General features: G+C 40.3%; 1 protein-coding gene across 1 annotated transcript in view; it reads left to right on the top strand.

The window, feature by feature from the left end:
- The window catches only part of CASKIN1 (CASK interacting protein 1), a 1,590,276-nt gene that overhangs the window by 641,451 nt on the left and 920,948 nt on the right, over positions 1-27,877 (top strand). The window contains 1 exon segment of the mRNA XM_044089212.1: positions 6,410-6,518. Within this exon segment, the coding sequence (XP_043945147.1) occupies positions 6,410-6,518 (109 nt within the window).

Here is a 27,877-nt window from a genome sequence, read left to right as displayed (position 1 = left end):
TCTTTTTTCTTACAGTAATGTTCTTCAATTCTTCCACGACCAGTTTTGATTTCTTCATTTTCGCCTTCCCCTTGCATTTTTTCTTTTCATTCTCTTTTGGAAGAATTATCTTTTTTTTTCTGTAGACTGAAGGTTTAATGGTAGAAAAAATGTTATCATTTCCTGTAATCTGTGTGTTACACAACAGAGCAGTGTCGTTTTTAGGACGTATCCCCTTTGCTTTATAGACATTAATCAGTTTCTTTTTCTTCCTTGTTATTTGTTGTGAAGTTCACCCTTTCTTTCTTTTTTTATTTTCTTCTGTATGCTCTGAATCCTCAGATTGCTGAATACCCGTATCCTTAATTCCAAGGTTGTCAGTGGTATTATCTTATTCAATAGGAGTTGACTGATCTTTATTGACAATCAACACTTCCTTGCCTAAATGTGTTCTGTTTTCTCTTTGTCTAACAATATTTATTTCCTCAGTCCAGTCATTAATATATGCAATGGCATTTCTCCAAGTTATGCTAATTGCACAAGTGCAATCATCATCAGTAATTCTATAATGGTAAGCAAATCATCTAACTTTTGACAAAGGAACACAGCTCATTAGTTTTATCAGGTGCTGCCTTTAAATAAACATAGTGTTTAGTACACTGTACAAGATGCTTGCTCTTTAGTGAATCATTAATGGCATACTCATTTAAGGAATCCATTTTCAGTGGCAAATGAATAAACAATTCTAAAAGAAAAGGATAATTAAAGTCAGAAACCACAGAATTTACACAGATTTTAAATCAACTTAGCAGTGACAAAAATCACACAAACAATATAGAACTAAATATTAAATTAAGTAGAATAAATTATTTGCTCTGAATGTACCAGTTGTGAAAGTTCCATAAAAGTTGGAATTCGCTATCACTTGCAATCACACCTTTTTTAACAGTAAAGATCAATAAATTATAAACCAACACAGGATCATTTCAGATTATCTGGATTGTCCTGTCTGCAGTCTGTGTGAATTTGTAGTTAACTAAGTCCCTTGGGACGGCTAGAGTTTTCATGTTTAAAACATATCCCTTTCTAAAAACAAACAGTGAAAGGAAAAACAACATATAAATCAAAGCAAATCTTCTTGTCTACAAGCTATCCATTTCTTTCTACAAACAGTGGTGAAAAATAAAATCAAAATAAATCTTCTCTTACCAGGCTACCACAAAGTCAATTGTAAAAAAACACAAGATTGTTTAGATAAGCTCTAGATTGTCCTCTCTGCAGTCTGTGTGAATTTATAGCTGACTAGGCCCCTATGGATGGCTAGAATTTGTCTGCCTAAAATGTATCCTTTTCTAGCAACTGACACTGGAAAAGAGAGGTAAAACAACAATATATAAATCAAAGTAAATCTTCTTGTCTACAAGCTATGCTTTTCTTTCTAAAACAGTGAAAAACAGTGGTAAAAATAAAATATAAACAGAAATAAATTTTCTCTAACTAGGCCAACTACATAGTCAATCACAAGCCAGCACAGGATTGTTTCAGATAAGTTTTTCCACAGTTTTGTCACTTGCTAGCAAGGAGATACATACAGGGGCAAATGCTCATTCTTCATGTGATTTGTCTTTGGATAATCATACTCAGGTAAGCTTTCATGAGAAATATCAATAATTTTATTTTTAAATTTCATGTATATCTATGTTTTTGTGGAAATTAATGTGTATGAGGGTGGAATTTTGTTATAGGCCAGTGGCTTTACTGACATTAGTTTCTCCAGTTAGTGTGACAGAGAAAATGACAACCACTGTATATGTTTATCTGCCTATCTTTCAGCGGTTTGAGTCAGACTTGTTCCTGTGGGTAATGCTTAGTTCACAATGAGCAAGTACTGACAAACCATCAGTCATTCACATTTTTCTATTCTAATTTACGTTGCATTCTACAGCATAACTGGATTGTCAATAAAGAAAAGAAATATTTTGTCACATATAAATGCATTTATGGCTTCAACTGTTTGTTTACAAAATTATATATGAATAGAAAATAATTTAATAAATTTTGTTTTGATGGTTAGATCTGACAGTATCTTACTGTCTGTAACATAGGAGATGGGAATGGTCTGTGCCTAAGAATTCAAGAGTTAAAGAACTTTAGATATTCAGGATGCTACAAACAAGAAACAAGTAGTCCACAGGCTGAGGGCCAAAAGGGTATCCTGGTTTTAGATGCATCACTCCTGACAAAAAGAAATTGACTACTTTCATCAGGAACACTGGATTCCTGAATAAGTCATCCTTCCATCCCCTGATACGTGTGTTTGTTTTGCATAGCTGTCTGGCATGGCTACCTTTCCAACAGTAAGATGCAGGTAGTAGGATGTAAACAGAGCATGCCTGTAACCAGATTCAGTTTTATGTTTATTAGTTACACTTGCCTACTTGTTTGAGAAGGACTAATTATGGTACGTAATACCAACTGGATCTGATCATAAGACACTTAACTTGCATAAACCAGGCTAACTTCAGAAACATCATACATTTTCATTCATAAATAGAAGACCTGCACATCAGCAGTGGGCTGTAAATTATATAGGTCAGACTAGCCATGAATTGAGCATGGTGTCGATCAGTAAATGCATTTAGTCTGTTGAAACTGATGCAGAGATGGAAAACTATCTAGACTTTAACATTTCAGATGAGTAAGTGAAAGGGCAGTCAAGAAGGCATAAGGAGTTGAGGGGTAATATGTTTAAGCCAGGGGCAGTTGATAGCACTTTACATTACTTACATTCATAGGATGGCATAAAACACAAAATCCAGCTACCTTATTCATTAGCATACAAATTCAGGAGAGCCTTCTTTAAATAGGTGAGGCTACTAACAGGCGATGTAAGCAGACCAATTTAGGGACTATGTGTGTGAGCAAGGTCATGCTGCTCAATGCTAGAAGTCTAAATATTAAAATGTAGTCACTCAAAGCACTCCTTAAAATGGAGAACATCAACATTTGTGCCATAACAGAGACCTGATTCAAGGCAGCAGAAAGCACCTCTGCACTACCAGGCTGTAACTCATTCCACACCGTTCGGCCCCAAAACTTGGACCGAAGCTCCAAAGGTGGTAATGTTTCCATATTCATAAAGCATGCACACACCTCCAGACTAGTAGCCAAACATAACGCATCTGAGATACTTCAGGTGCAGTTAACATTGGGTAAGATAGCGATTCAGGTCATAGCCTGCTATAGGTCCCCAACCATGTTCCAAGACTCACATTCCTAAGCACCCTGGAGAATATTAAGGTCCAACCTAACACTCTCATACTGGGTGACTTCAGCTACCCCTCCATTAACTTGGAAAACTACTCATGTACCAATACACTTGCCCAACGTTTCCTGGAATTCATTAATTCCAATGCCCTGGACCAGCTCGTTCTTACCCCCACTAGAGGTAGCAACATCCTTGACCTGGTCATTACTAACATGGGAAACTGTTGCACTATACCAATAATCAACTTCTCCCTGGTTAGATCCGACCACAAACTAATCACCTTGGAAATCCACATCCCCCCAGCAAAGGTAATCACCATGAAAAAGTTCTCCAAAGCTAACTTTGTGCTCCTAAAAACAGAGGTGACTAACTTCATGGCACCCATGCAAATGGAGATCAGTTACATGACCACCAAATCACTATATGAACATGTACACAAATGCATGGATCTCGCCATATCCAACAGAACCAAGATGCTTTCCTCCAAAAAAAAAAAGAAGCCAATCTGGTGGTCCCCTGCCCTAAACAAACTCTACAACAGAAGGAAGAAACTGATGCAGAATAAGGTGAAGTCCCAAGACTAGTAAAACTCCCTTATCAATCTCAACAAAAAGTTGAGATCCCTCATCAAATCCTCTAAAGCTAGCTATGAAAACAGAATTGCAGCAGATAGTAAAGACAACCACAAGGCCTTCTATGGTTATGTAAAGAATCTCCACAACAATACCCAGATTTGCTCTGAGCAACTGCACAATGGTACCTCCTATACTAAGCCAACAGATATTGCCGTTGTACTGGCCGACAAATTCAATGCCAACTTTACCTTTCTCTCCCTCCCCAAGGGACCAGTCACAATACCAGTAGATTTCCAAACACCCAGTATTACTGCTGCACAGGTTAAAACAGCACTGTCCAAGGCCAAGAATACAGCTTCTATGGGACCTGACAATATCCCTGGCTGTGTTCTACATGAACTACAGAGTGAACTGGCACCTCATCTGTGTGCCTTGTTCAATCACAGCCTCACCTCAGGCTTTGTCCCTACTGAATGGCACACTGCTACAGTCATCCCTCTCCACAAAGGAGAAGTGACTACAGACCCTGGGAATTATCGCCCTATTAACCTGACAAGTCTGATATGCAAAGCTATGGAATGCATCATCATGGACCTAATAAACAAGGATATAGGGAATCTCCAAACTCTGGATCCCACACAGTTTGGTTTTATGAAGAGTAGATCATGCCTGCTCAACTTAGTCAACTTCTTTGAGTCAGTCACCAGAGCTGTGGATGAAAGCAAGGTGGTTCATACAGCCTACCTTGATCTGGCCAAGGCCTTTAATACCATTCCCCACTCAGGAATCAAAGGAAAACTCACTAAGCTAGGCATCAACCCCTATATCACTAGGTGGGTTGCAAAGTGGCTTACAGGTAGAACCCACTGTGTGAAAGTAGCTGACTCCAAGTCAGACCGCTGACCAGTCATGAGTGGAGTCCCACAGAGTTTGGTCCTGGGTCATTCCCTGTTTGGTATCTACTTCTCTGAAGTCCAGGCCAACACAAAGGGACTCTGGCTGACAAAGTTCGCAGACGATTGCAAGTTGGGAGCTATTATTAACTCCCCGAGTGATGTTGACATCCTATAGAAAGGCCTCACTGAGACCAATGACTAGTGTCAGAACCATGGCCTTAAGCTCAATGCCAAAAAATGTGTCATCATCCTCTTTGGAAAAAAACTGGTTCCCATGAATTACCACATTGGTGGTAGTCCACTGAACACAGAAGGTGTTATAAGAGATCTGGGAACACAGGTTGACAGCAACCTCTCTTTTGACCACCACATTGCCACTGTGGTCAGAAAGTCCTTCTATGTGGCACATCTCATTACTAAGGGATTTGCATTCAGGAAGAACGTGGTCATTGTCTCCCTCTATTCTTCCCTCATTAGGCCAATCATTGAGTACAATGCCCCATTTGGCATGTACCTCACTAGACACCTGCAATAACTGGAGAGGCCACAGGAGTACCTCACAAAGAAGATCCTAGGCCTTAAACATTTGTCCTATATGGACAGAAAAACTCCTATTCTCTGTCTCATATCACCTACTTAGAGGCGATCTCTGCTTGACTTACAAAGCCATGTCTGACCCATCTCTGTTAGAAATGCTGCATCTAAAGAAATCCCAATCCCTCTGCACCACATGCTCCAGAGACCTCAACCTCATTACCACAATCAACAGAACATGCTGGAGGGACAGGTTCATAACCCAGAGACTGCCCATGCTCTGCAATAAACTCATACATGTCAAGCAGAGCACCTCAATGGCCCTCTTCAAGAGAAATCTTGATGAGTAGATGGGAAGTAGAAAATTCACCCCAGGGACCACTCCAGTGGCTTTACTTGACAGACGCACTGAGAACTAAGGTCGGGTGGCACAATGCTAGGGTAATCCTATGGGCAAGGCTTGTAAAGGCCCCAGGGCCATTAGCCTAGTACACACTTATGAACCTATGAACCTATGGATGCTTTACTGACTATATAAGTACAGTACGCATTAAATCACTGTAGCTCAACAGTGTGTCTGCAGTGTTGCTTAAGTAAAGGCCTTGTTGGCTGAACTTGCAGATGGTAAAATAAAAAAATCTTAATTTGTCTGAAAAAAATTACAAGTGCATGTGGAGGTAATTTTCTTAGCAAAAACAAAAATTAACCATTGGCAGGTAGACTGAAGGGAGTTCTTTTGTTATAGCAAGATAGAAATTAAAACTTTGCTGAGGAGGGATATATAACATAGCTAATATTCCTAAAGTAGCTAACAGATGGGTAGGTGTAGGGACTAAAATCTGTAGGTAGACAGAAGTTTGACCATGTTTTTAAGTAAGTCTGGGGGTAAAGAGTGGTGGGTCTAATGAAGAACAAAGAACGATGCACTTCTTACCCTTCCTATACTGACACTGTGCCTCCTATGAATCACATGACTATATCTCTGCTGTTATAGCTAACATCAGTGTAGGAATCCATGTTGCCCACCACTGTCCCTCTCCTGTTTATGAATTTATTGTTAATTTGCCAAGCAAACACATTTTTCTTATTTTTTTTTTTTTTTTTATTTAGTTTCTAATAAGACTACAAGATTTAATTATGCTATGTTTTTCTTTCAGAATGGAATTAATGCACATATCAGGAACACTTACAGTCAGACAGCACTGGACATTGTCAACCAGTTTACAGCAACCCAAGCAAGCAAAGAAATTAAACAAATGCTTCGAGGTAAGAAGTAATTGAAACCTTTTTAAACACATTATGCATTTACAGAGAAATTACTTAAATATTTTAGTAGCAGGTTTGAAACTAGTGAGCACATTTAGCTTGTACAGCATATTATGTATCTTGCAGAGTTCTCAGCTATAAAATAAAGTGACTACAGCGGTATCACTAAGATGACAATGCAGTTTGTTGGTTTAACAGGGAATAAAAGCATATTCGCATTTGCTCTTTTGTTACACTTTTCCTGTTTCTTGCAATTGGGTTCCCCCACCACTGTCTTTTTATAGAAGAGCTGGTCCCTTTCTTTGACATGACTCTTCCTGCACATGACTCTTCAGGAATGATTGACATCCTTCAAAGAATATAGTTTTACCGGGTCTATATTATAACATTGAAGTGCAAAAACTTCGAATGTTATAATATCGAACCCTTTAGAGTGAAAGCTGACAATAGTGAAGCCTCAGAACATGAAATTTTACCTAGGGTAAGATTTCAGTGGTCTGTGGCTTCGCTATTTACAGCAGTGTGGTGCGATGGTTACGGACCGGGTTAAGGTAAGTGAGCGAACGGACTAGGGTAAGGTGAGTGTGCGGTAGTTAGGGACTTTAGGGTTAGGGCACGGGAGAGGTGAGTGTGCAGTAGTGACAGACTTTAGGGTTGGGGCGGGTTAAGTGAGTTAGGGTTAGGGCGCGGGTCAGGTAAATGTGCAATTGTGTTGATGTGAGGGTTAGGGTGGGGTAGGTGAGTTAGGGTTAGGGAGCGGTTAAGGTGAGTGTGCGATAGTTAGGGACCTTAGGGTTAAGGTTGGGTTAAGGTAAGTGGGTAGCTAGTGGTGTATGTCTGGTTTAGTGTAGGGTTTCGTGAAGTGTATGTGTGTGGCTTATTTATTTTGGTGTGCTTGAGTTGTGTGTATGTTTGTCGGAACAGCAGATTTTTTCCCTGAGAAAAAATTTGCTTTTCTGACTGTTCAGTTTTCTGGTGTTTCGATTGAATGGGGTCAATATTATAACATTCGATGTTTTTAGACTTCAATGTTATAATATAGACCCAGTTACCAGCCTTTGCAGATTGCCCTTATTTCCACGATTTAATAGTCTGAGTATGAGTTCCTTTGGTGGTAGAAGGTGGCGCATCTGCCTTGACTGAAGCTAAAAATGTGCCAGTCATTTTCTTGTTTTAATAAGCATGATCAGATGGATTCAGAACTTATTGTAATTACCCGGCTGTTGTGTGTTTAACTAAACTATTAGTAGGTCAATGACTGGGTGGAGATATCTAGCTAGTAACAGATACCATTCTGGGCTGAGTAATGTACCCTGTTGTTTTCTGAAGAGCCGGCTGATGGCTTCCCATGTCATGTTCCCTCAACTGTCCCCACTGGTGTCTAGGTTTCTTCCCAAACTTGCTTCAGTAGCTGTGGGTGAATGTGCTTTCCTTTAAACAGCTTGTATTGATGTCTTATTCCTGCTTTTTCTTGTACAATTGTGAGGCTACCAGAATAGATTTTATTCCTATTGATTTAAGTATGACATGTAATCCCATGATTCTGAAACTGTGTTATAAAGAAAGGCTTGAAACTTCAATAGTTTTATTTGAGGTGACAAAATGGAAATTATAGCTACACTAATTCTGAATTTTTGCTCTTTCAATATTACTAGAAGATGTCTGTGTAGTCCAAATCTGTATAGTAATAACAAAGTTCCTATTTTGTAGATAAGTTTAATGTATTTTTAGCTGTGCATATCTGAGATTTAACTGCAATTACTTATCACTCAAGGGGTCTTCTGCTGTGTTGTAGAATGACTGACCATTTTTCTAGCAGTGGAATGGTTGTAAATGAATACTTTTTAACCAGATGAACTGACTGGAAACAAGTGCCATTTTGAAAGGGTGACTCAAAAGTAGTATGTGGCAAAAAGCTTTGCCCAAAGTTGCACATTAAGTAAATGAAGGCTGGGGTAATCAAACCCTGGGCTGCAGAAAGGAGATCCTTAATGGCTCATAGTCTTAATCCATTGGGCTAACTGCCAGGTGTTATTAATCTTTGAGCTCATTAATATATATGCTTGTGTTAACACTAAAATGAGTCAGTAATGTTTTAAAATGCAGTAAGTATTGTACATAAATTCAGAATTTTTAGGGGGACATAGTTCTTTATTTATTAATTCTCTAATAAAGGCACTTAATGTATTTCATGTTTATTGTGGGGCTACAACCTCTACTGACAGTGGATGCAGAACTGAATTAATACTGAATGTAATACCAACCGATTTTAGGACACACACACACACACACACACACACACACACACACACACACACACACACACACACACACACACACACACACGCACACACGCACACGCACACACACGCACACACACACACACACACACACACACACACACACACACACACACACACATACACACACACACACACACCCAGTCTACCTACACTTTGTCATTGGGATGGGGTACAAATACAGGGCAACCAACAAGCAGCCCTCTTGGGTAAAAGGGAGTATGTGCAGATTCTGCAAGTAAGGTACCCCAGCAAGAACAAAACTAGAGAACTAAACACTGTGAAGCAGCAATGTCTTTACACCTTCCATAGCATGCCTGTCTGTACTGCCCAGTGCTCATCCACCTACAGTAGTATGGAAGATCCTTGGATGTATAAATATGTCTCTGTCACTCTAAAGACACTCTTTTATTTCAAGTAGTCCATTCCAGAACAAAGGTATTCCAGCTGCTTTCTGCTCTCTGAGATTAGGAGTAACTTTGCATGCTACCTAAATGACATTATTTCATTTTCACAATTTTTTAAGTGAATGTAATTTTATATGTAAATATTCTCTGATTTATTAGTTCAGAATCATTGATTACTTTTATGGAAACACACTAGTTTTGATTGATGATGTCAAAAATAGTATCAATGGGGAGAGAGTGTATGAAATGAGAATTGTAAGATTCATCAAAATTACATTCACTGAATTACAATTTGTGAAGCATTCCTTTCTGTGTCAACATATGCTCATGATCACTGTATCCTTTTTCCCACTATGCAGCAACCATCAGATTGTGGTGTATTACAGTTTAAGGTGGGACACTGTGTTCCCTGTGGGGGGTGTATTGCATCAAGCTCTGTATCCCACAGAAAATTATTTTTTGCTTGTGAAGCTTATTTGTCTGAAATGGCGTTTCACTTCTGGGTAGCAACCAATGACTCCTTCATAAAAAATAAATAAATTACAAAGACCCTCAACAAATAGCCCATATGTTCAACTCTCAATTCATAGATAGCATTGCTATACTTGTTAACAGACCCCTACCCAACATTGGTAAAACCCTGGCAACAGTACAACCACCACAAACTTAACTCCTAAAGATTCTACTTCATAGATTGCATTGCTAAAATTGTTAACAAAGCCCTACCCAACACCGGTAAAACCCCCTCCAACAGTACAACCACCACAAACTCAACTCCTAGGGATTTCAACTCACACCCCTCACACCATAATGAAATAAATAACAACACACCAAATATTCCAGTTGTCTCCCTAAAACCCATGCCCGCCTCCCTAGTACTCAAGTTACTAAATAAACTAAAACCTTGCTCCTTATCTGCTGATAACATCCCCTCTGAATATCTGAAACTTGGTATCAAAGCAGGAGCTTACCCTGTCACTATTCTAATTAAAAGATCTTTCTCTGAGTCCATAATCCCTGAAATTTGGAAAAGGTCCATTGTAACCCCTTTGCAGAAAGGCAGAACCACAAATTACTTAACCAACTATCGTCCCACCTCCATCCTCTCGCCATTATCTAAAATATTAGAAAAAATGTATACCAAGTCAGCTACTAAAGCATTTCTGTAATAACAATCTCCTTGCCCATACCCAACATGGTTATGAACCTGCACACAGTGCTATAACAGCTCGTTTGTCCTTTACTGATGCTGTGAACAAGGCTTTGGACACTGGTCTACAAACATCAGTACCCCTACTAGACTTGTCCAAAGCATTCGCTACAGTATCACATGCTAAACTAATTCAATGACTTGGAGCTCTAGGATGCGCTCATCAATCCCTTACCAGGTTCTCCAACTATTGTACAACAGACAACAATCAGTTAAATAGTAAAATAAACAAGCTGGATATATAGTCAATAGAACAGGTGTCCCACAAGGGTCAATTCTGGGACCTTTGCTATTTAATGGGTTCATAAATCATCTTCACTTACTTGTCTTTCTAAGTTCAGTCATCTAATATGCCAATGATTCTGTTGTTATATCTGCTTCTAATAACTTCTCTGACCTCCAAATAATGATAGAAATTGCCTTTACAAACACAGAAATGTGGCTAAATGATGCACAACTTCTTCTAAATCCTAAGAAATCCAAGCTACTATTGTTCTCATCTAAACTACCTCCACATGACTTTATAATTTAATCCCAAAACAGGACAAAAATTGCAATAGTGAAGTCAGCAAAATTACTAGCCATCACTATGGATGAAAAGCTATCCTATGAGCAACATATTCTAAACACAGTAAAAAAAAAAACTTCATATTAGGCAAACTCTATAGACAGAAGTCATACATGGACAAACCTACAAAAATAAAGCTGGAAAACACCCTCCTACTTCCATCCCTTCTATACACTTCACCCATTTTTACTAATCTACATACATCCCTAACCAGCAAACTACAATCGTGCTACCATAAAATAGCAACATTTGCCACTTGACTACCATATAAAACTCATCATTGTCTAGTGACTAAGTAATTGAACTGGATTGAATTCCCCCATTTCCTTCACCACACCCAACTAACATTGGCTCATAAACTAGTATACAACAAAGATACTTTCCCCTCTCTCCTTTCTATCCTTGACTCCTGCACCCCCTCCAGAAACCTTCGATCTACTAACAAACAACTCCTAAAGGTTTCCAAACCCAATAAAAGGGCAGGACAAAGCCTGTACTTGCACTCCATATCTAAGCTATAGAACACTGTACCTCCCTCTATCTCACAACTGGATTCTTTAAAAACTTTAAATTCACATTAAAACATCATTTTCTTAATAAATAAATATGCCTCTGCTTACAAAACTGTAGACCACCTTTAGTTATGTCCATCACGTCAAAATAGTATGTCTCCTATCAATGTCGATAAAATCTTTTCCTGTGAATATGATCTTAATTATAACTTTTACTCATAATGTCATTATCTAGCCATGAAGCGCCATTGTGCTGACATGCACCATAATTTGTGTAAATAAAATATGCTCAATACCAACCCTAAATAAGGTACCGTGGTGGTGGTGGTGCTGCGGTAGCGTTGTCGCCTCACAGTTAGATGTTGCCCGTTCGATTCTCAGTTAGAGAGTCTTCTGTGTGGCGACATGCGTGAATGGGCGTTCCTTCATTGAAGGTTGTGCATTAGGCCCGGCAAGCCAGCATGTAAAAATCTACTGCCAATCATTAGCGGACCGGAGTTCCGCTGTGGCGACCCCTAACCGGGAAAAGCCGAAAGACACAAACAAACAAACCATCCCTAAATAAGTTATGCAAATCTTTGCACACAACATCATTAATCTTTAGAAAATCATCTAGGCCATAACACTGTAAAGAGACTTTGTTTTTTGATGTATTTGTATTGAAACTTTATATGTTCCTGTATATATAATATTGTCTTGTATACTTTTTGGATGTTTACACTATATTATTAATCTTTGGAAAATCTTATAGGCCACAGAACTGTAAAAAAACACGGTGTATTGAAACTTGGAATGTAGCTGTAATAATTATGTCTCGTATACTTTTGGATGTGTAATTGTAGCTTTTCTCCCTGGGCCTCCACTAAAAATGGGTTCTAGACCCAGTAGACTTTCCCGAACAATTAAATAAGTAAATAAGTAAATAATACCATGTCACCCTACCATAGTTTTAGTTATGTAGTTTCTTGTGATATTGTCATCTGTGCAAAGCTGGTATTACAGCAGTGCAGTGAAGTACTAAATAGCATAACTGAAAGGCAAATCAGCAAATACTTCCTAAATTACTCTGTTCTGTGGAATACTGAAACCAATTGCTGATAGCCAAGTGAACAAATGCTTCTTAAATTACTGTACTCTATGGAATACTGAATAGCATAACCGAAAGCCAAGGAATCAAATACTTGAATACCATTACCAAAAGCCAAGTGAACAAATAGTTTGTAAATTACTGTACTCTAGGGAATACTGAATAGCATAACTGAAAGCCAAGGGATCAAATACTTGAATAGCATTGCTAAAAGCCAAGTGAACAAATACTCTTTAAAGTGCTCTATTCTATGGAATACTAAATAGCGTAACTGAAAGACAAGACAGCAAGTACTTCTTAAATGATTCTGTTCTGTAGTATACCGAATAACGTAACTGAAAGCCAAGTGAACAAATACTCCCTAAATTACTTTATTGTATGGAATACTGAATAGCATTATTGAAAGCCAAGTGAACAAATATTATTAAATTAGTCTATTCCATGGAATACAGAATAGTATTATCAAAAGCCAAGTCAACAAATACTCCTTAAATTACTTTATTCTGTGGAATACTGAATGCAGAATACCAAGTGAGCAAATACTCCCTAAATGACTCTGTTCTGTGGAATACTGAATACAGAAAACCAAGTGAATAAATACTACCTAAATTGCTCTATTGTATGGAATACTGAATAACATTATTGAAAGCCAAGTGAACAAATATTCTTAAATTAGTCTATTCCATGAAATACAGAATAGTATTATCAAAAGCCAAGTCAACAAATACTCCCTAAATTACTTTATTCTGTGGAATACTGAATGCAGAATATCAAGTGAATAAATACTCCCTAAATTACTCTATGCCACAGAATACTGAATAACATAAGTGACAGCCAAGTGAGAACCATCCTAAATGGCTTTGGGTGCTGATGTTGAACTTTTGCCACTCACTGGACAAGCTGCGTAAGTGACCAGTGCTTCAGGTCATTGTACCTGTGGAGGTACTATAAAGCTGTGTGAGTTATGCCAGTTTCTGCTGAAAGCTCATCATCCAATTTAGACCACACATCTATTTTTTCAAAAGAACCTCCTACTGCAGCTTTCAGCCTCTCCCTGTACTGGTTACACAATGGGTACATGAAGAGGAAGATTTAGATCTTTCTAATATGACAGCTTAGGGCACTGCTCAGAGCTCTCAAAGAAGGCATTATTCCTAGTCAGAGGTGAAAAGCAAAATGTATTTTATTTTATTTATTTTTGTTTACTCTTTGTTCTTTACTAGGCCAGTGTCTCCTATTCAGGGGAGACGTGTGGTAGTATTCATACTGACTAGGAGAAATTTGGCCAGGGAACTTGGGAACTTCCCTTACACTTTTTTCAGTTAGTGCCATGGGATCCTTTACATCCATCTGAGCTACCACCAACTCAGGCAGATGGGACCTCAGTTTAACATTTTATCTGAAGGATGGCACACTCAGGAGTGCAGCACCTCCCTTATGATGCACCACATTGTCAGTACTGGAAAATTAATCCAAGTACCTGATGTGGGAGTAGAACTCACAGCCTTCTGATCTTCCATCAGCAATAGTGAATGTGCTACCTGTTGAGACTATTCTGACAAAGAGAGATTCCCTATGCATAAGCCTTTCCTAAGGCAAACTAACTGTAAGCACTGCTGAGCAATGCGTGGATGTGTATTCCTGGTGCACACACATGCACATGTATGTACCTCTCACAGCTTGTTCATGAGTCTGCAAAATTGCTTACAATGATTGTGACATTTGCACATGTGTGCAGCAATAAACATCTTGGAACAGTGTGCCTTGAAGGTCCATTTACTTAACTTTGTAAAATCACCAGTGTCTGTTGAACCTTTGTGTGTGTTGTTATTTTCTACACTGTTGGCTACAGTTTTTCTGTGAAGATCATCAGAAAAACAAAGTTAAAGAAAAATATATATGAAAACTGAGAATGAAGATGTGAAATGGTAAATATACTCAGGATATTTTACTATAGTAAGGCTAGAACAGGGAGTGCTTATACAGTAATAAGAGACAGTTCTGTTAACACTACTAGCAACTTGAAGTTAATCAACAATTTCAGCCCAAGCACCACCTTCTTTTTACTATATGCCACAGTTAATAATTTTTTATGTATGCCAGTGTGACTGGAACCTGGCAGTAGGAATAAATGGGGCTAATTTGCATAGACATGATGAATAGAATGAGCAGAATATCAAGCATCTTGTAGGCCACACACTCAGCCCCCCCACCCCCACCTCACTTACTAAGACATACCATGCAGCATTAAATTCACACATATGTAGGCATTCTTATGAGTAGTTCAGTACTCAATGTGCAGACAGAAACACACACACACACACACACACACACACACACACACACACACACACACACACACTCACACACGCACACACACACACACACACACACACACACACACACACACACACACACACACACACATACACACACACACTCACACAGAAATAATGAAGTTGTAGTACTGAAAACTGAACAGATGTATACACCAGTACTACACATAAGTCATTCTAGGTGGGGTACAACTTCTGTTTAAATTGCTGCGAGGCATTCTTTCACATTTAGCAATAGGAACTGTGTGAACTCTAGAGACAACATTGTGCAGCATCAGGGAGTGCACTACAATGGGGATAACTTCATTCCTATGTAGAATCAAATCCTCACGAGTGCAGTTAATGGCAGATAAAAATGTCAGTGAGGAAGAGGTGATGACATGGTGTCCTGGGATAGGAGTAAGGCAAAACAGGATGCAATTGCTCATAAAGCTTCTCCCACTTTGTTAACATTACTCATGTGTGCTAACCCTTAGTATAACCTTAAACATAACACTACCCCTGCCTCTAACCCTAACACTACGTCATACATCATTAAAACCCCTTTTCTCTAACAGTACCACTACACAAGAAAAAAGGGCATACAATACACTCAACACAAAACCCGAGTCTATACCCTTAGTTAACCATTATTCTAACCTTAACCCACGGACACTTCTACATACACACCAGCTGCTTTAACACAGTTTAGCACTTCTTCACAATTGCCTCTTTTTCATTCAAATATTAATTTTCCTGTACACTCCTACTTAACTACACTATATAAATCTAAATTCAGCCAAAATGTAATTCACATGAATCATAAATAAGCATTCACTCATTTGTACATTCTCTCTTTTCTACACCTGCAAAAACTTCTCAACCAAATGAGTACTTAACCTTTTGAGTTACACGGACACACACACAAACACACACATATAATTTTATATATATATATATATATATATATATATATATATATATATATATATATATATATATGTGTGTATAAAAATTAGAGAGAGTTATGTACACAGCTATATATATATATATATATATATATATATATATATATATATATATATATATATATATATATATATATATATATATATATATATATATATGTGTGTTTCTCTATATATATAATATATAATATACATATATATTTATATGGGTTTCTATTACAACACTGAATACTCAAAAGTGCAAATGATGTAAAACTTAAATGGGAACATCAAAAACCTGAAGCTTGAATGACCTGGACATTCATTGTATGGGATCACAGTACAGTGGGGATCAGGTTTTTCTCCCTTCCCCAGTATAGTTTGATTTTAGACTTTGTATATATAATTAGCAAGTGGTGTGGGGGGTGCAGGGGTACTTGCCCCCTGCAAAAAAGTTGATGTGATTGTCCTGTTACATTTGAACTTCTGGGTTTTCAGTCTTCCCACCTCAATCTTTGGAGCATTTGGTCTTGTAATACAGACCTCTCTCTCTCTCTCTATATATATATATATATATATATATATATAGAGAGAGAGAGAGAGAGATACATAGATAGATATGAGTTTATGTCAAGTGATTGAACTATAAAAAGTTTAAACACTTAGACAAAGGAAAAACACTTTAGCTGAAAAAGATTCCAAAAAAAGTTTGAATCACAAAATTTGAAAACCAAACAAAACAAAAAGTGTTTTTTTTTGCAGGGGGAAAAACCCTGTACCCCCGCACCTACACCCTCTGCAACTTAAACATACCAACTCTGAGACTGCAGTACAGTGGGGAAAGGGCAAATTTACATTCCACGCTGTACCCTGACAAATTCAAAAAATTAATTTTCAAAATCTTTAGCATTTATTTATTGACATTTGATGACCGGGAAAGTCTGAGTGGATCACAGACCCCTTTTCAGCAGAGGCCCAGGGAGAAAAGCTCCATCATGTGAAAACCTAATCAAAATTATTGAGCATCATACATGTGGGTCACATTTGTCTGAGATATAATAATTTACATTAGGATACTTTCCATTCACAACACTTGAAACATAAATGACAATTTGGAGAAATAGATATAATTGTGTTAAGAGAGAAAAAATGTAGTGTTAATATTTGGTTGGATTAAACTGAGAGTTAGTAGAAATGTAGATGATGGGTTGTGGGGAGAGGGGGAGGGATAAAATGAAGGTTGTAGGTTAATGTAGTAGAGAGGTGTACTGATGGTGTAAGTGTATTAGTATGAATTCTGCAGGTCTGTACTGAAGTTAGAATAGGTTAGTGACAGAGGGGTTTATGATGTAATCATGGCAGAGGGTAGCGTTTGCAAGCTTACATGATAATGGTTAAGCAGAGGACTCATCATCAGTTTTGTTGACTGGGATGACAGGAGGATTTCTGAGATGGGCAAAGAGAGTTAAATAGGAATGGAAGGAGGATGGAGACAACTATGAAGTTATGGTACATGTGTTTGAGAGCAAGGATGTAAGCAAGTTTTGAGAAAGTGTTTTTTAATGTTAGTTTGAAAGTCTTTAGGGATTTGATGCTGGAAGTTGTGAGTGGCAAAGCATTCCATGCTTTAGCAATAGCATGAGAGTATATACTCTGGCCGGCTCTTTTTGTGGGTCTATTTATTTGCAGGAGGAGTTTGTTAGTGGGGCAAAGGTTTCAAGATGGGTTGTAAAGTACCAAGACTGATTTTAAAGCAAGACAGCTTTATATATATACTTTGAGGGCAAACAAAAAGGGGAACTGTCATAAAAAAATTAAACTCGGCCTTTTCCCTTTACTCTGCCTTCTGCAACCAAAAACAAATGCTCAACATGTGTTACAACATAGTAATAACATGCACAACAAAAACATCTGATTTTAAAGCTACATTGTTACATGATAGCAAGCCTCCCAGTTAGCAGTAGTGTTCTTGTCTTCACATCATCAGATGTGTGATTTATGTAAAGCACTTGAACAAAGGAAAGCACTACATCCCCCTACAATCCCCTTGAGTACCCACATCCACCTACAATCCCCTTGAGTACCCATTTCCCTTTAGGTCCTTTCTGACTCAGTACTCAGCAATCCCTTATACTATTCTAGCATGTCGAGAGGTCAATTACTGGCGTCCTCTCCAGTTCAGCTGGTGAATCTGGGAATCTTGAGGCAATGTTATAACTGCCTCATGTACACAGACAACCCTCTCCTCCTCCCAACAAATACAAATATATGTGAGAGATGCAACTATATAGCCAAACTGGAGGCTGAGCTCTCTCGACTCAGTACTGGCAAGACCAGCCAGGAGGAGAAGGTAACCACACACACACCACAAACCCAGTCTCACATAGACCTACCACAACTGCAAACCAAACACATAAACACACAAAAACATACTCGGAGGCTCTAATTAAAAATCTACCAAAACAACAGAGGCCTCCAAAGCAGACATCCAAGCAACCACTACCTCAAAACATAGCACATGCAACACATAGTTCACAAAGTCAGTGTGCCAAACAGTCACAGCCCTTAAGGCCAAACAATATGCCTGATACACTTGTAATAGGTGACTCCATAGTCAGACACACTGATGTCCCGCTCACCAGACTGAATAAGGAAAAGGTTACAGTAAGCTGCCTGTTGGGCGCTAGAATCCGCCACATAACACAAGCACTCAGGTCACTCCAAAGCAAGTACAAATATGACTCAGTCATTGTCCATGCTGGTGTGAATGACCTGAGACGTACCTCCCTGGACTACATGAAAAGGGGCATAGAGGAGCTCTCTGATTATGTAGCCCAGGCCGGTATGACCCTGACCCTGAGAAGCATCTTACCCTCACCAAGAATGATGCCACAGTACAAAGACAAAATGATCAGCTTTAACAATTGGCTCAGTTACTGGTGTCATTCTAAGGGAATCCAATGTTTGCCTGCTTGGGATGACATGCTTGACAAGCCACGCTGCTTTGCAAGGGACGGCTTGCACCTGTCACCCCTGGGCTTCCGGATATTGGCCAAGGCTCTTGCCACCCCCATAGAGCCTTTTTTAGGCAAGGCTCAAAAGACAAACCCACCTCCCTAGAAAACACTAGTGGAAAAAAACTAAGGGTAATGCTGCTCAACGCCAGAAGTCTAAACCTCAAGATGCATGCTCTCGAAGCCCTCCTCAGTATGGAGAACATCGATGTCTGTGCAGTGGCTGAAACCTGGTTCAAGGCTCCTGAGAGCACCCCAGCACTACCAGGTTATACCTCATATCATGCTTTTTGGCCCCAAAACTTGGACCAAACCACAAAAGGAGGGGGAGTATCCATATTCATCAAAGATACCCACACCTCCAGGTTAGTGGCAACGCACGAAGCATAGGAGACCATCCATGTGCAACTAACCGTAGGCAAAACTGCCCTACAGTTTGTAGCATGCTACAGACCACCCTCTCAAACTCAGGAACCCCACTCAGCCTTCCTGAAGACACTGGAGAGTATGAATGTCTCTCCAAATACCATCATATTGGGAGACTTCAACTACCCAAACATAGACTGGGAGCATTACTCAAGCCCCAACACCCTAGACCAAAGGTTCCTAGAATTCATAAACTCAAATGCGATGGAACAACTAGTCACCACTCCCACAAGAGGAGGTAATATACTAGACCTGATCATCACAAACATGGGGACACAATGCTCCACACCGGAAGTATACCCCTCATTGGTGAGATCAGACCATAAATTAATCTCACTGGAAATCCACATCCCGCCCCCACCCCCAGCACAAAAGACCACAGTGAAGAATTTCTCAAAAGCTGACTTCACACTTCTTAAGACTGAAGTGGTATCCTTCAAGGCCTCTGTGCCAGTGGAAACCACAGCCCACACCGCTGAATCTTTTATAAATGCTTTCTACGGACACCTTCAAGAATGCATGGATCATGCAATCCCAAATAAAACCAAGATCCATTCCCCCAAAGGCAGGCATCCTGTCTGGTGGACCCCCAGCCATTAACAAGCTTTACAACAGGAGGAGGAAGCTACTACATGACAGAGCAAAATCCCCAAAAGGGAAGGCATCTCTGATCAGTACTAGCAAAAAACTACGATCACTCATAAAATCATCCAAGGCCAACTTTGAGAGAAAAATCGCAAAAGACACTAAAGACAATCACAAGGCCTTATTTAGTTATGTTAGAAACCTGGGTGGAAACTCCCAGATATGCTCAGAGTTAGTCCAAAATGACAAAAAATACACTGAACCCACAGACATTGCCAACATACTGGCAGACAGGTTCAGTGCAAATCCCCCCCCCCAAAAGGAGAAATATCTATCCCAGCAGAGTGTAGCCTCCCTGACATCTCAGATGCCCAGGTGAGAGCCGCCCTCTCCAAAGCTAAAAACACAGCATCAATGGGACCAGACGGTGTCCCGGGCTGCGTGCTACATGAACTCCAAGAGGAACTTATCCCGCACATAAGGCTGCTGTTTAATCTTAGCCTTACTACAGGATACATACCCAAAGAATGGCATACAGCAACAGTGGTCCCACTCCACAAAGGAGGTGCTTCTACGGACCCTGGAAATTACCGCCCCATAAGCTTGACGAGCCTGGTCTGCAAAGCTATGGAGAGGATCATTATGGAACTCATAAACAAAGACATTGGGGACCTACAGACACTGGATCCTACCCAATTCGGCTTTGTCAAGGGCAGATCCTGCCTTTTGAACCTGATCGACATTTTTGAAACAGTCACTAAGGCCATTGATGAGGGTAAGGCAGTTCACACAGCCTACCTTGATCTTGCAAAAGCCTTCGACACAATACCCCACTCAGGCATCATAGACAAGCTCACCAGCTTAAATGTAAACCCATATGTTACAAGATGGGTTGCAAACTGGCTCAAGGACAGAACCCACAAGGTCAGAATTGCTGGAGCCATGTCAGACTCTAAGCCAGTCACAAGCGGTGTCCCACAGGGCTCGGTCCTGGGACCCCTCTTGTTCGGCATTTATTTTTCTGAGGTGCAAGCAAACATAGGAGGATTGTGGCTGACAAAGTTCGCAGATGACTGCAAACTGGGCACCATAACTGATACTCCAGCGGACACAAGCATCCTTCAGAAAGGCTTCATAGAAACGGATAACTGGTGCCAGAGCCATGGCCTTAAACTGAACGCCAAAAAATATATAGTCATACCCTTTGGGAAAAACAAAGTACCCACAAATTACCACATAGGTGGTAATCCATTAAGTACGGAAGAAGTAATCAGGGACCTAGGGACCCAAGTTGACAGAAACCTCTCATTTGACACTCACATTGCCAAGGTGGTTAGGAAGACCTTCTATATTACCCACCTTATCATGAAAGGATTCACATCTAGATCAAAAGAGGTTATTGTGCCCCTATACTCTTCACTTATCAGGCCCATAATTGAGTACAATGCCCCATTTGGGATGTACCTTACCCGACACCTGCAGCAGTTAGAAAGACCCCAAAAGTACCTCACCAAGAGGATCAAGGGTCTCAAACATATGTCATATGCTGCCTGGATGAAGAAACTCCAGCTCTATTCAGTCACATACCGCCTACTCAGAGGCGATCTATGCCTGATGTACAAGGCCATGTCCAATCCGGAATTAATGGACATGCTCCACCTCAGAGAATCCAAATCCACCAGAGCCACGAGAGTGAGAGATTTGAACCTCAACACAGAAATAAATAGGACGTGCTGGAGGGACAGATTCATAACCCAGAGGCTCCCTACACTCTGGAACAGAATCCCAGTCCATGTTAGGCAGAGCCCCTCACTGACTCTCTTCAAGAGAAACCTTGACGAGTGGATGGGAGATTGAAGGTTTACGCCGGGGGTCATCTCTGTGTCACTACTAGACAGAGGCACAGTAAACTAAACCCTAAATGGGCATAGTATTCTCATTCCAAGGGGTGGCAAAAGCCACACACACTCTGGCTAGGCTTATAAATGCCCTAGGGCAGATAGCCTAGTATGTACCTATGAACCTATGAACCTATGTATCTGCTCATTTTGCAAGGTATTGCTTTATTGCTAATGGTCACAGTGTTATTTTATCAGTTTTCATTAAAAGTCAAATTCCTCTTAGAAACAATGACATTCTGTTTGCTATCATGGTTTCAGTCTTCATACTCTGTTCAGTTATATGAGAATAAGTGCTGACAGGATTCAGACATTAGGCAAACACCTCAGTTGCACTTAGCATTATAGTTTCAATATTCCATATTTCACTACATAAAAACATTCGATTAGGTTGTACTGCGAATTAACCATAATACATACACTTGACCTTGAAATAGAGTTTTGTTCCTGACATGCCTCCAGCAGTGATTAGAGAGTTTAGGAAGTACATTTTATTATATTTTGAATAGTATATGCCTGTAGTATTCATTAACTTTACTCTTTAGGGTTTAATCTGGTCCAGCAAAAAAAAAGATATGTACTCAAACATAAAATGTTTCTTGAGGTGCTAGATCTATTTAGGGTGTTTTGTCTGCACAATTCCTTTTTTCTTAGCCTGCATTGGCACAATACAAGTAAAAAAAAATAAAACTTAACTTTTTAGACAGGTAAAACGTAAGTTACCTAATTTCATATCTAACATCTCTAGTGCAAACTGCAGTGTTTAGGATAAACCTTTTTTCTTTCGTCTTACCTTTAAGCATCCCTTTGACTAGCACTTGCTCTAATACCTGCTGGAAAGCACTAGGAAGCCTTAAACTGATACAAGCACTCAACTCTCATTATTAATAAGGAGAAATTAATCATAGGCACTAAACAGCCTATAATTGCAAAGTACCTTGCTAAGGAAAGGGAAAACAGATCCTGTACATTTAAAAAAGCACCAAACCAGGCATGTCCAAGGGTACACTTCCTGTGATTTCTCCTGTCCACCTGGTGAATCTGGGCATACTGGGGCAATGCAGCAATTACCTCATGTACACAGACAACCCTCTCCTCCTACCACCCAGCACTACAACCTGTGAGAGATGCACTTACATAGCCAAACTGGAAGCAGAGCTCTCTCCACCCAAGATTGTGCTAGACAGTCAAGAGGAGAAGGTCAACACCTGCACTACACCTCAAGCAACACATAGCCCTTCTAAACTCACACCGCCAACACCCACACATGGCAACACTAAATCCACGTATGTTGAGGCCCTTAACTGTAACCTGCTCAAGCAACAAGGACCTCCGAAGCTGAAACGCGAACAAACACCAATCACAACCAAAGTGTCACATAGCTCACACCAGTGTGCCACCCAGCAACAGCCCCTAAGGCAAAACAATGTACCTAACACTTTAGTCATAGGTGACTCTATAGTCAGGCACACTGATGTCCCACTCACCAGGCTGAACAAGGAGAAAATTACATTGAGCTGCCTGTCGGGTGCCAGGATCTGCCACATAACTCATGCACTCAAGTCACTCCACAAGAAGTACAACTATGACTGTGTCATTGTCCATGTTGGAGTGAATGACTTGAGATGTACCTCCCTGGACTACATGAAAAGAGACATGGAAGAGCTCTCAGATCATGTGGCCCAGGCAGGTATGACCCTAGCCCTGAGTAGCATTCTGCCTTCGCCCAGAATGATACCACAATATAAGGACAAAATGACTGACTTCAACAATTGGCTAAGCTTCTGGTGTCATTCAAAGGGGATCCAGTATCTGTCTGCCTGGGATGACATGATCAACAGACCACAATGCTTTCCCAGAGATGGTCTGCACCTGTCACCCCTGGGATTCAGGTTACTGGCAAAGGCTCTTGCCATCCCTATAGTGCCTTTTTTAGGCAAAGTTCAAATGACAAAACTACCACCGTAACAGGTACAAGCATGCAAAATCTGAAGATAATGCTACTCAATGCTAGAAGTCTAAACCTCAAAATGCACTCTCTCGAGGCACTCCTAAAAATGGAGAACATCGATATCTGTGCAGTAACTGAGACCTGGTTCAAGGCTCCAGAGAGCACCCCTGCAATTCCAGGCTACAACTCTTACCACACTTTTCCGCCACCAAACCAGGATTGAAACACTAAAGGTGGAGGAGTGTCCATATTCACCAAGGATATTCACACCGCCAGGTTAGTTGCCCAACACAATGTGTCTGAAATTTTCCAGGTGCAACTAACACTAGGTAAGACTGCAATCCAAATTGTAGCTTGCTGCAGATCCCCCACCATGCCCCAAGATTCTCACTACACCTTTTTAAACATACTGGAAAATATTAATATACAACCAAACACCCAAATACTGGGTGATTTCAACTAACCTGCCATTAACTGGGAAAACTACTCGTGTACCAACACCTTTGCCCAACAGTTCTTGGAATTCATAAATTCCAATGCCCTGGATCAACTAATCCATAGTCTCACCAGGGGCTCCAATGTCCTAGACCTGGTCATTACCAACATGGGAAATTGATGCTCCACACCTATGGTCAGCCCCTCGTTGGTCAGATCAGACCATAAGCTAATCACCCTTAACATCCACATCCCACCCCCACCTCCCAGTAAGGAAACCTCCATAAAAAACTTATCCAAAGCCAACTTCATGCTACTCAAGTCAGAAGTTACAAACTTCATGACACCCATGCAGACGAGAACTGAAAGTTCAACTGCTGATTCCTACACTAAGGCAGTGTACGAGCGCATCCACTCATGCATGAATCGTGCCATCCTAAATAGAACCAAGATGCTCTCCTCCAAACAAAGGAAGCCAATCCCCTGCCATAAACAAACTTTACAACAAAAGGAAGAAACTGTTGCAGAAAAGAAGAAAATCCCAGGATGCAAAAAACTCCCTTACCAGCCTCAGTAAGAAGCTGAGATCTCTCATAAAATCCTCTAAAGCTAGTTACAAAAATAAAATTGCCAAAGATTCCAAAGACAGCCACAAGGCATTCTATAACTATGTCAAGAATCTAAATGGCAATGCTCAGATCTGCTCTGAGCTACAACAGAATGTCATTAAATATACTGATCCCAAGGATATTGCCAATATCTTGGCAGATCGTTTCAGTACCAACCTCTCCCCCATCTCACCCCCTAAATGGCCCATCTCAAAACTGAAAGATTGACAAATTCTGGTAATAACGACCACACAGGTAAAAATCGCACTCTCCAAAGCTAAGAATACAGCATCAATGGGACCAGATGACATCCCGGGCTGTGTACTACATGAACTACAAAATGAACTGGCACCTCACCTAAGTGTCATGTTTAAGCATACCCTCACCTCAGGCTTCATGCCCACTGAGTGGTGCACAGCTACAGTTATCCCACTCCAGAATGGGGGATCCACCTTGGATCCTGGGAACTACCGCCCCATCAGTCTGACAAGCCTGATCTGCAAGGCCATGGAATGTATTATCATGGAACTTATAAACAAAGATATTGGCAACCTTAAAACACTGGACCCCACCCAGTTTGGGTTCATGAAGGCCCAATCCTGTCTCCTGAACTTGCTTGACTTCTTTGAATCAGTCTCCAGAGCCTTGGATGAGGGTAAGGCAGTCCACACAGCCTATCTGGACCTCGCCAAGGCCTTTGACACCATCCCCCACTCTGGAATCATAGATAAACTTACTAAGCTGGCATTAATCCCTACGTCACTCAATGGGTTGCCAACTGGCTTACTGACAGTACTCACACTGTAAAAGTAGCTGACTCCAAATCCAGCTCCAGACAAGTGACAAGTGGAGTACCTCAGGATTCAGTCCTGGGACCGCTCTTGTTTGGCATCTACTTCTCTGAAATACAGGCCAACACTAAGGGACTCTGGCTAACAAAGTTCACAGATGACTGCAAACTGGGAGCCATTATTGAATCCACAAATGATGTTGCTACTCTACAAAAGGGCCTTACAGAAACAGATGCTTGATGCCAGAGCCATGGGCTCAGGCTCAATGCCAAGAAATGTATTGTTATCCCCTTTGGGAAAAACATCTACCTGTGAATTACCACATAGGTGGCAGTTCACTAAACAAAGAAAGTGTGATAAGAGACTTAGGGACACAGGTGGACAGTGGTCTCACCTTCAATAACCACATCGCCACAACAGTCAGGAAATCCTTCTATGTGCCACACCTCATCACTAAGGGCTTTTCATCCAGAAAAAAGGAGGTCATTGTCCTACTGTACTCATCCCTCATTAGACCCATTATAGAATACAATGCCCCATTTGGTATGTACCTCTCAAGACATCTGCAACAACTGGAAAGGCCGCAGAAATACCTCACTAAAAAATCACAGGCCTAAAGCAGAGGCCCTATGCTGACCACCTTAAAAAACTCCAGCTATACTCTGTCGCATATCATCTACTCCGATGCAATCTCTGCTTAACATACAAGGCCATGTCAAACCCAGAGCTGTTGAACATGCTACACGTAAAGAAATCCCAATCCCTCAGAGCAACAGGCTCCAGGGATCTAAACCTTGTCATCACAATAAACAAAACATGCTGGAGGGATAGGTTCCTGATCCAGAGACTCCCCAGACTCTGGAATAGACTGCCCATACATGTCAAGCAGAGCACCTCTTTGGCCCTCTTCAAAAGGAACCTTGATGACTGGATGGGAGAAAGGAAATTCACCCCAGGGATCACGTCAATAGCCCTGCTAGACAGGGGTCCAGGGAAGTAAATAGTGTGGGAAGAAATAGCCAGGGAATTGTTATGGCTAGGCTTCTATAGGCCCTAGGGCTGATAGCCTAGTACCAACCTATGAACCTATGAAGTAGTCTCTCCACATTTAGAATATGGTTGTGCCTGCTAGCACAGGACAAGCTGTTAAAATAGTTTTAGTCCCTTTAGTCTTATACGCACGTCAGGCATATTTTTATCAACCAGGGGAGATCTTGTAGATAGTAATTAATAAAGAGCTGATGGATTTTATCTGGGTGGGCACATGGCAAGAGTCATGTTGGATAAGCTTATTTTTCCAGTAGAACAGGTCAAATTGGGATTACCCAATTTGAAGGGGTATTTCAGAGCAACACAGTTAAGGTTCCTATATATAGCACAAGCAGAAAACTATAATTCAAAGTGGAAAGAGATGATGATGAAACAGTTGGGAAACTGAAGAAACAAGGAGAGACTGAGATTTTGGATGTAGACTTTTAAGGAGAATAACAATAATTATACAGAATATTATATTCATAAAGTAGCAGAAAGTATTCTAAGAGCTAAGCCAACATGATAATGGAGAAAGGAGATTCTGCTGATAGGGATGACTGCAATTAGGGATACAGACAATAGCAACAGGGGGCTGGAACCTATTGGAGAAAACTGGCAAAGTAACCAAAGTACTGGAAGCAAATAACTAGAGAGGAAAAGGTAATAGAATAGGAAGAGGCTCAACATTTACTTGGACTGCAGGTTAGAGACTGCCTTCCCTATCAAAGATTGATATCATAGTATAGGCAAAGAGAAAGAAATAGGGGGGTCCTTAACAAAACACCAGCCTGGTAGAGTTTTTAGTGAAATCTAGAACATAAGTTTCCATTAAGAAAGGAATAATTAGTAGAACATATAAAATATTGCATGATAACTATAATAATCAATCAGAGGGGGTTAGAAAGGATTGGGAAGAGAGACTGGAAAAGCAACTCACAAAGAAACAATGGTGGGATATCTGTATCGCTCCCAAATATGCAACAAAGTCTACACGATTTAGGATCTTTGCTTGGAAGTCTTTACATAGGTGTTTTATACCCGAAGTAGACTCCAAAGAAATTTTCCTCAGGTAGACAGCAAATGACGGAGGTATGATGGGGAAGACAGAGGTAATGGAACATATTTTCTGGGAGTGTAATGAGTTGGTAGACTTTAAAGGTGCACTGCAGACTGCTCTGTTGGAGATGCAGGGTGAGCAAACTGGTGTAACTGAGGAAATTATTTTTTTGAGCTATGATACAGTATCATAATTGCCTAGACATAGTAAGGCCTT

This window comes from Protopterus annectens, chromosome 12.part0, assembly GCF_019279795.1.
Source record: "Protopterus annectens isolate FY-2018-M chromosome 12.part0, PAN1.0, whole genome shotgun sequence".
NCBI classification, from domain to species: Eukaryota; Metazoa; Chordata; order Ceratodontiformes; family Protopteridae; genus Protopterus; species Protopterus annectens.
The sequence above is the reverse complement of the archived record's forward strand: the minus strand, read 5'-3'. Positions and strand labels throughout refer to the sequence as shown.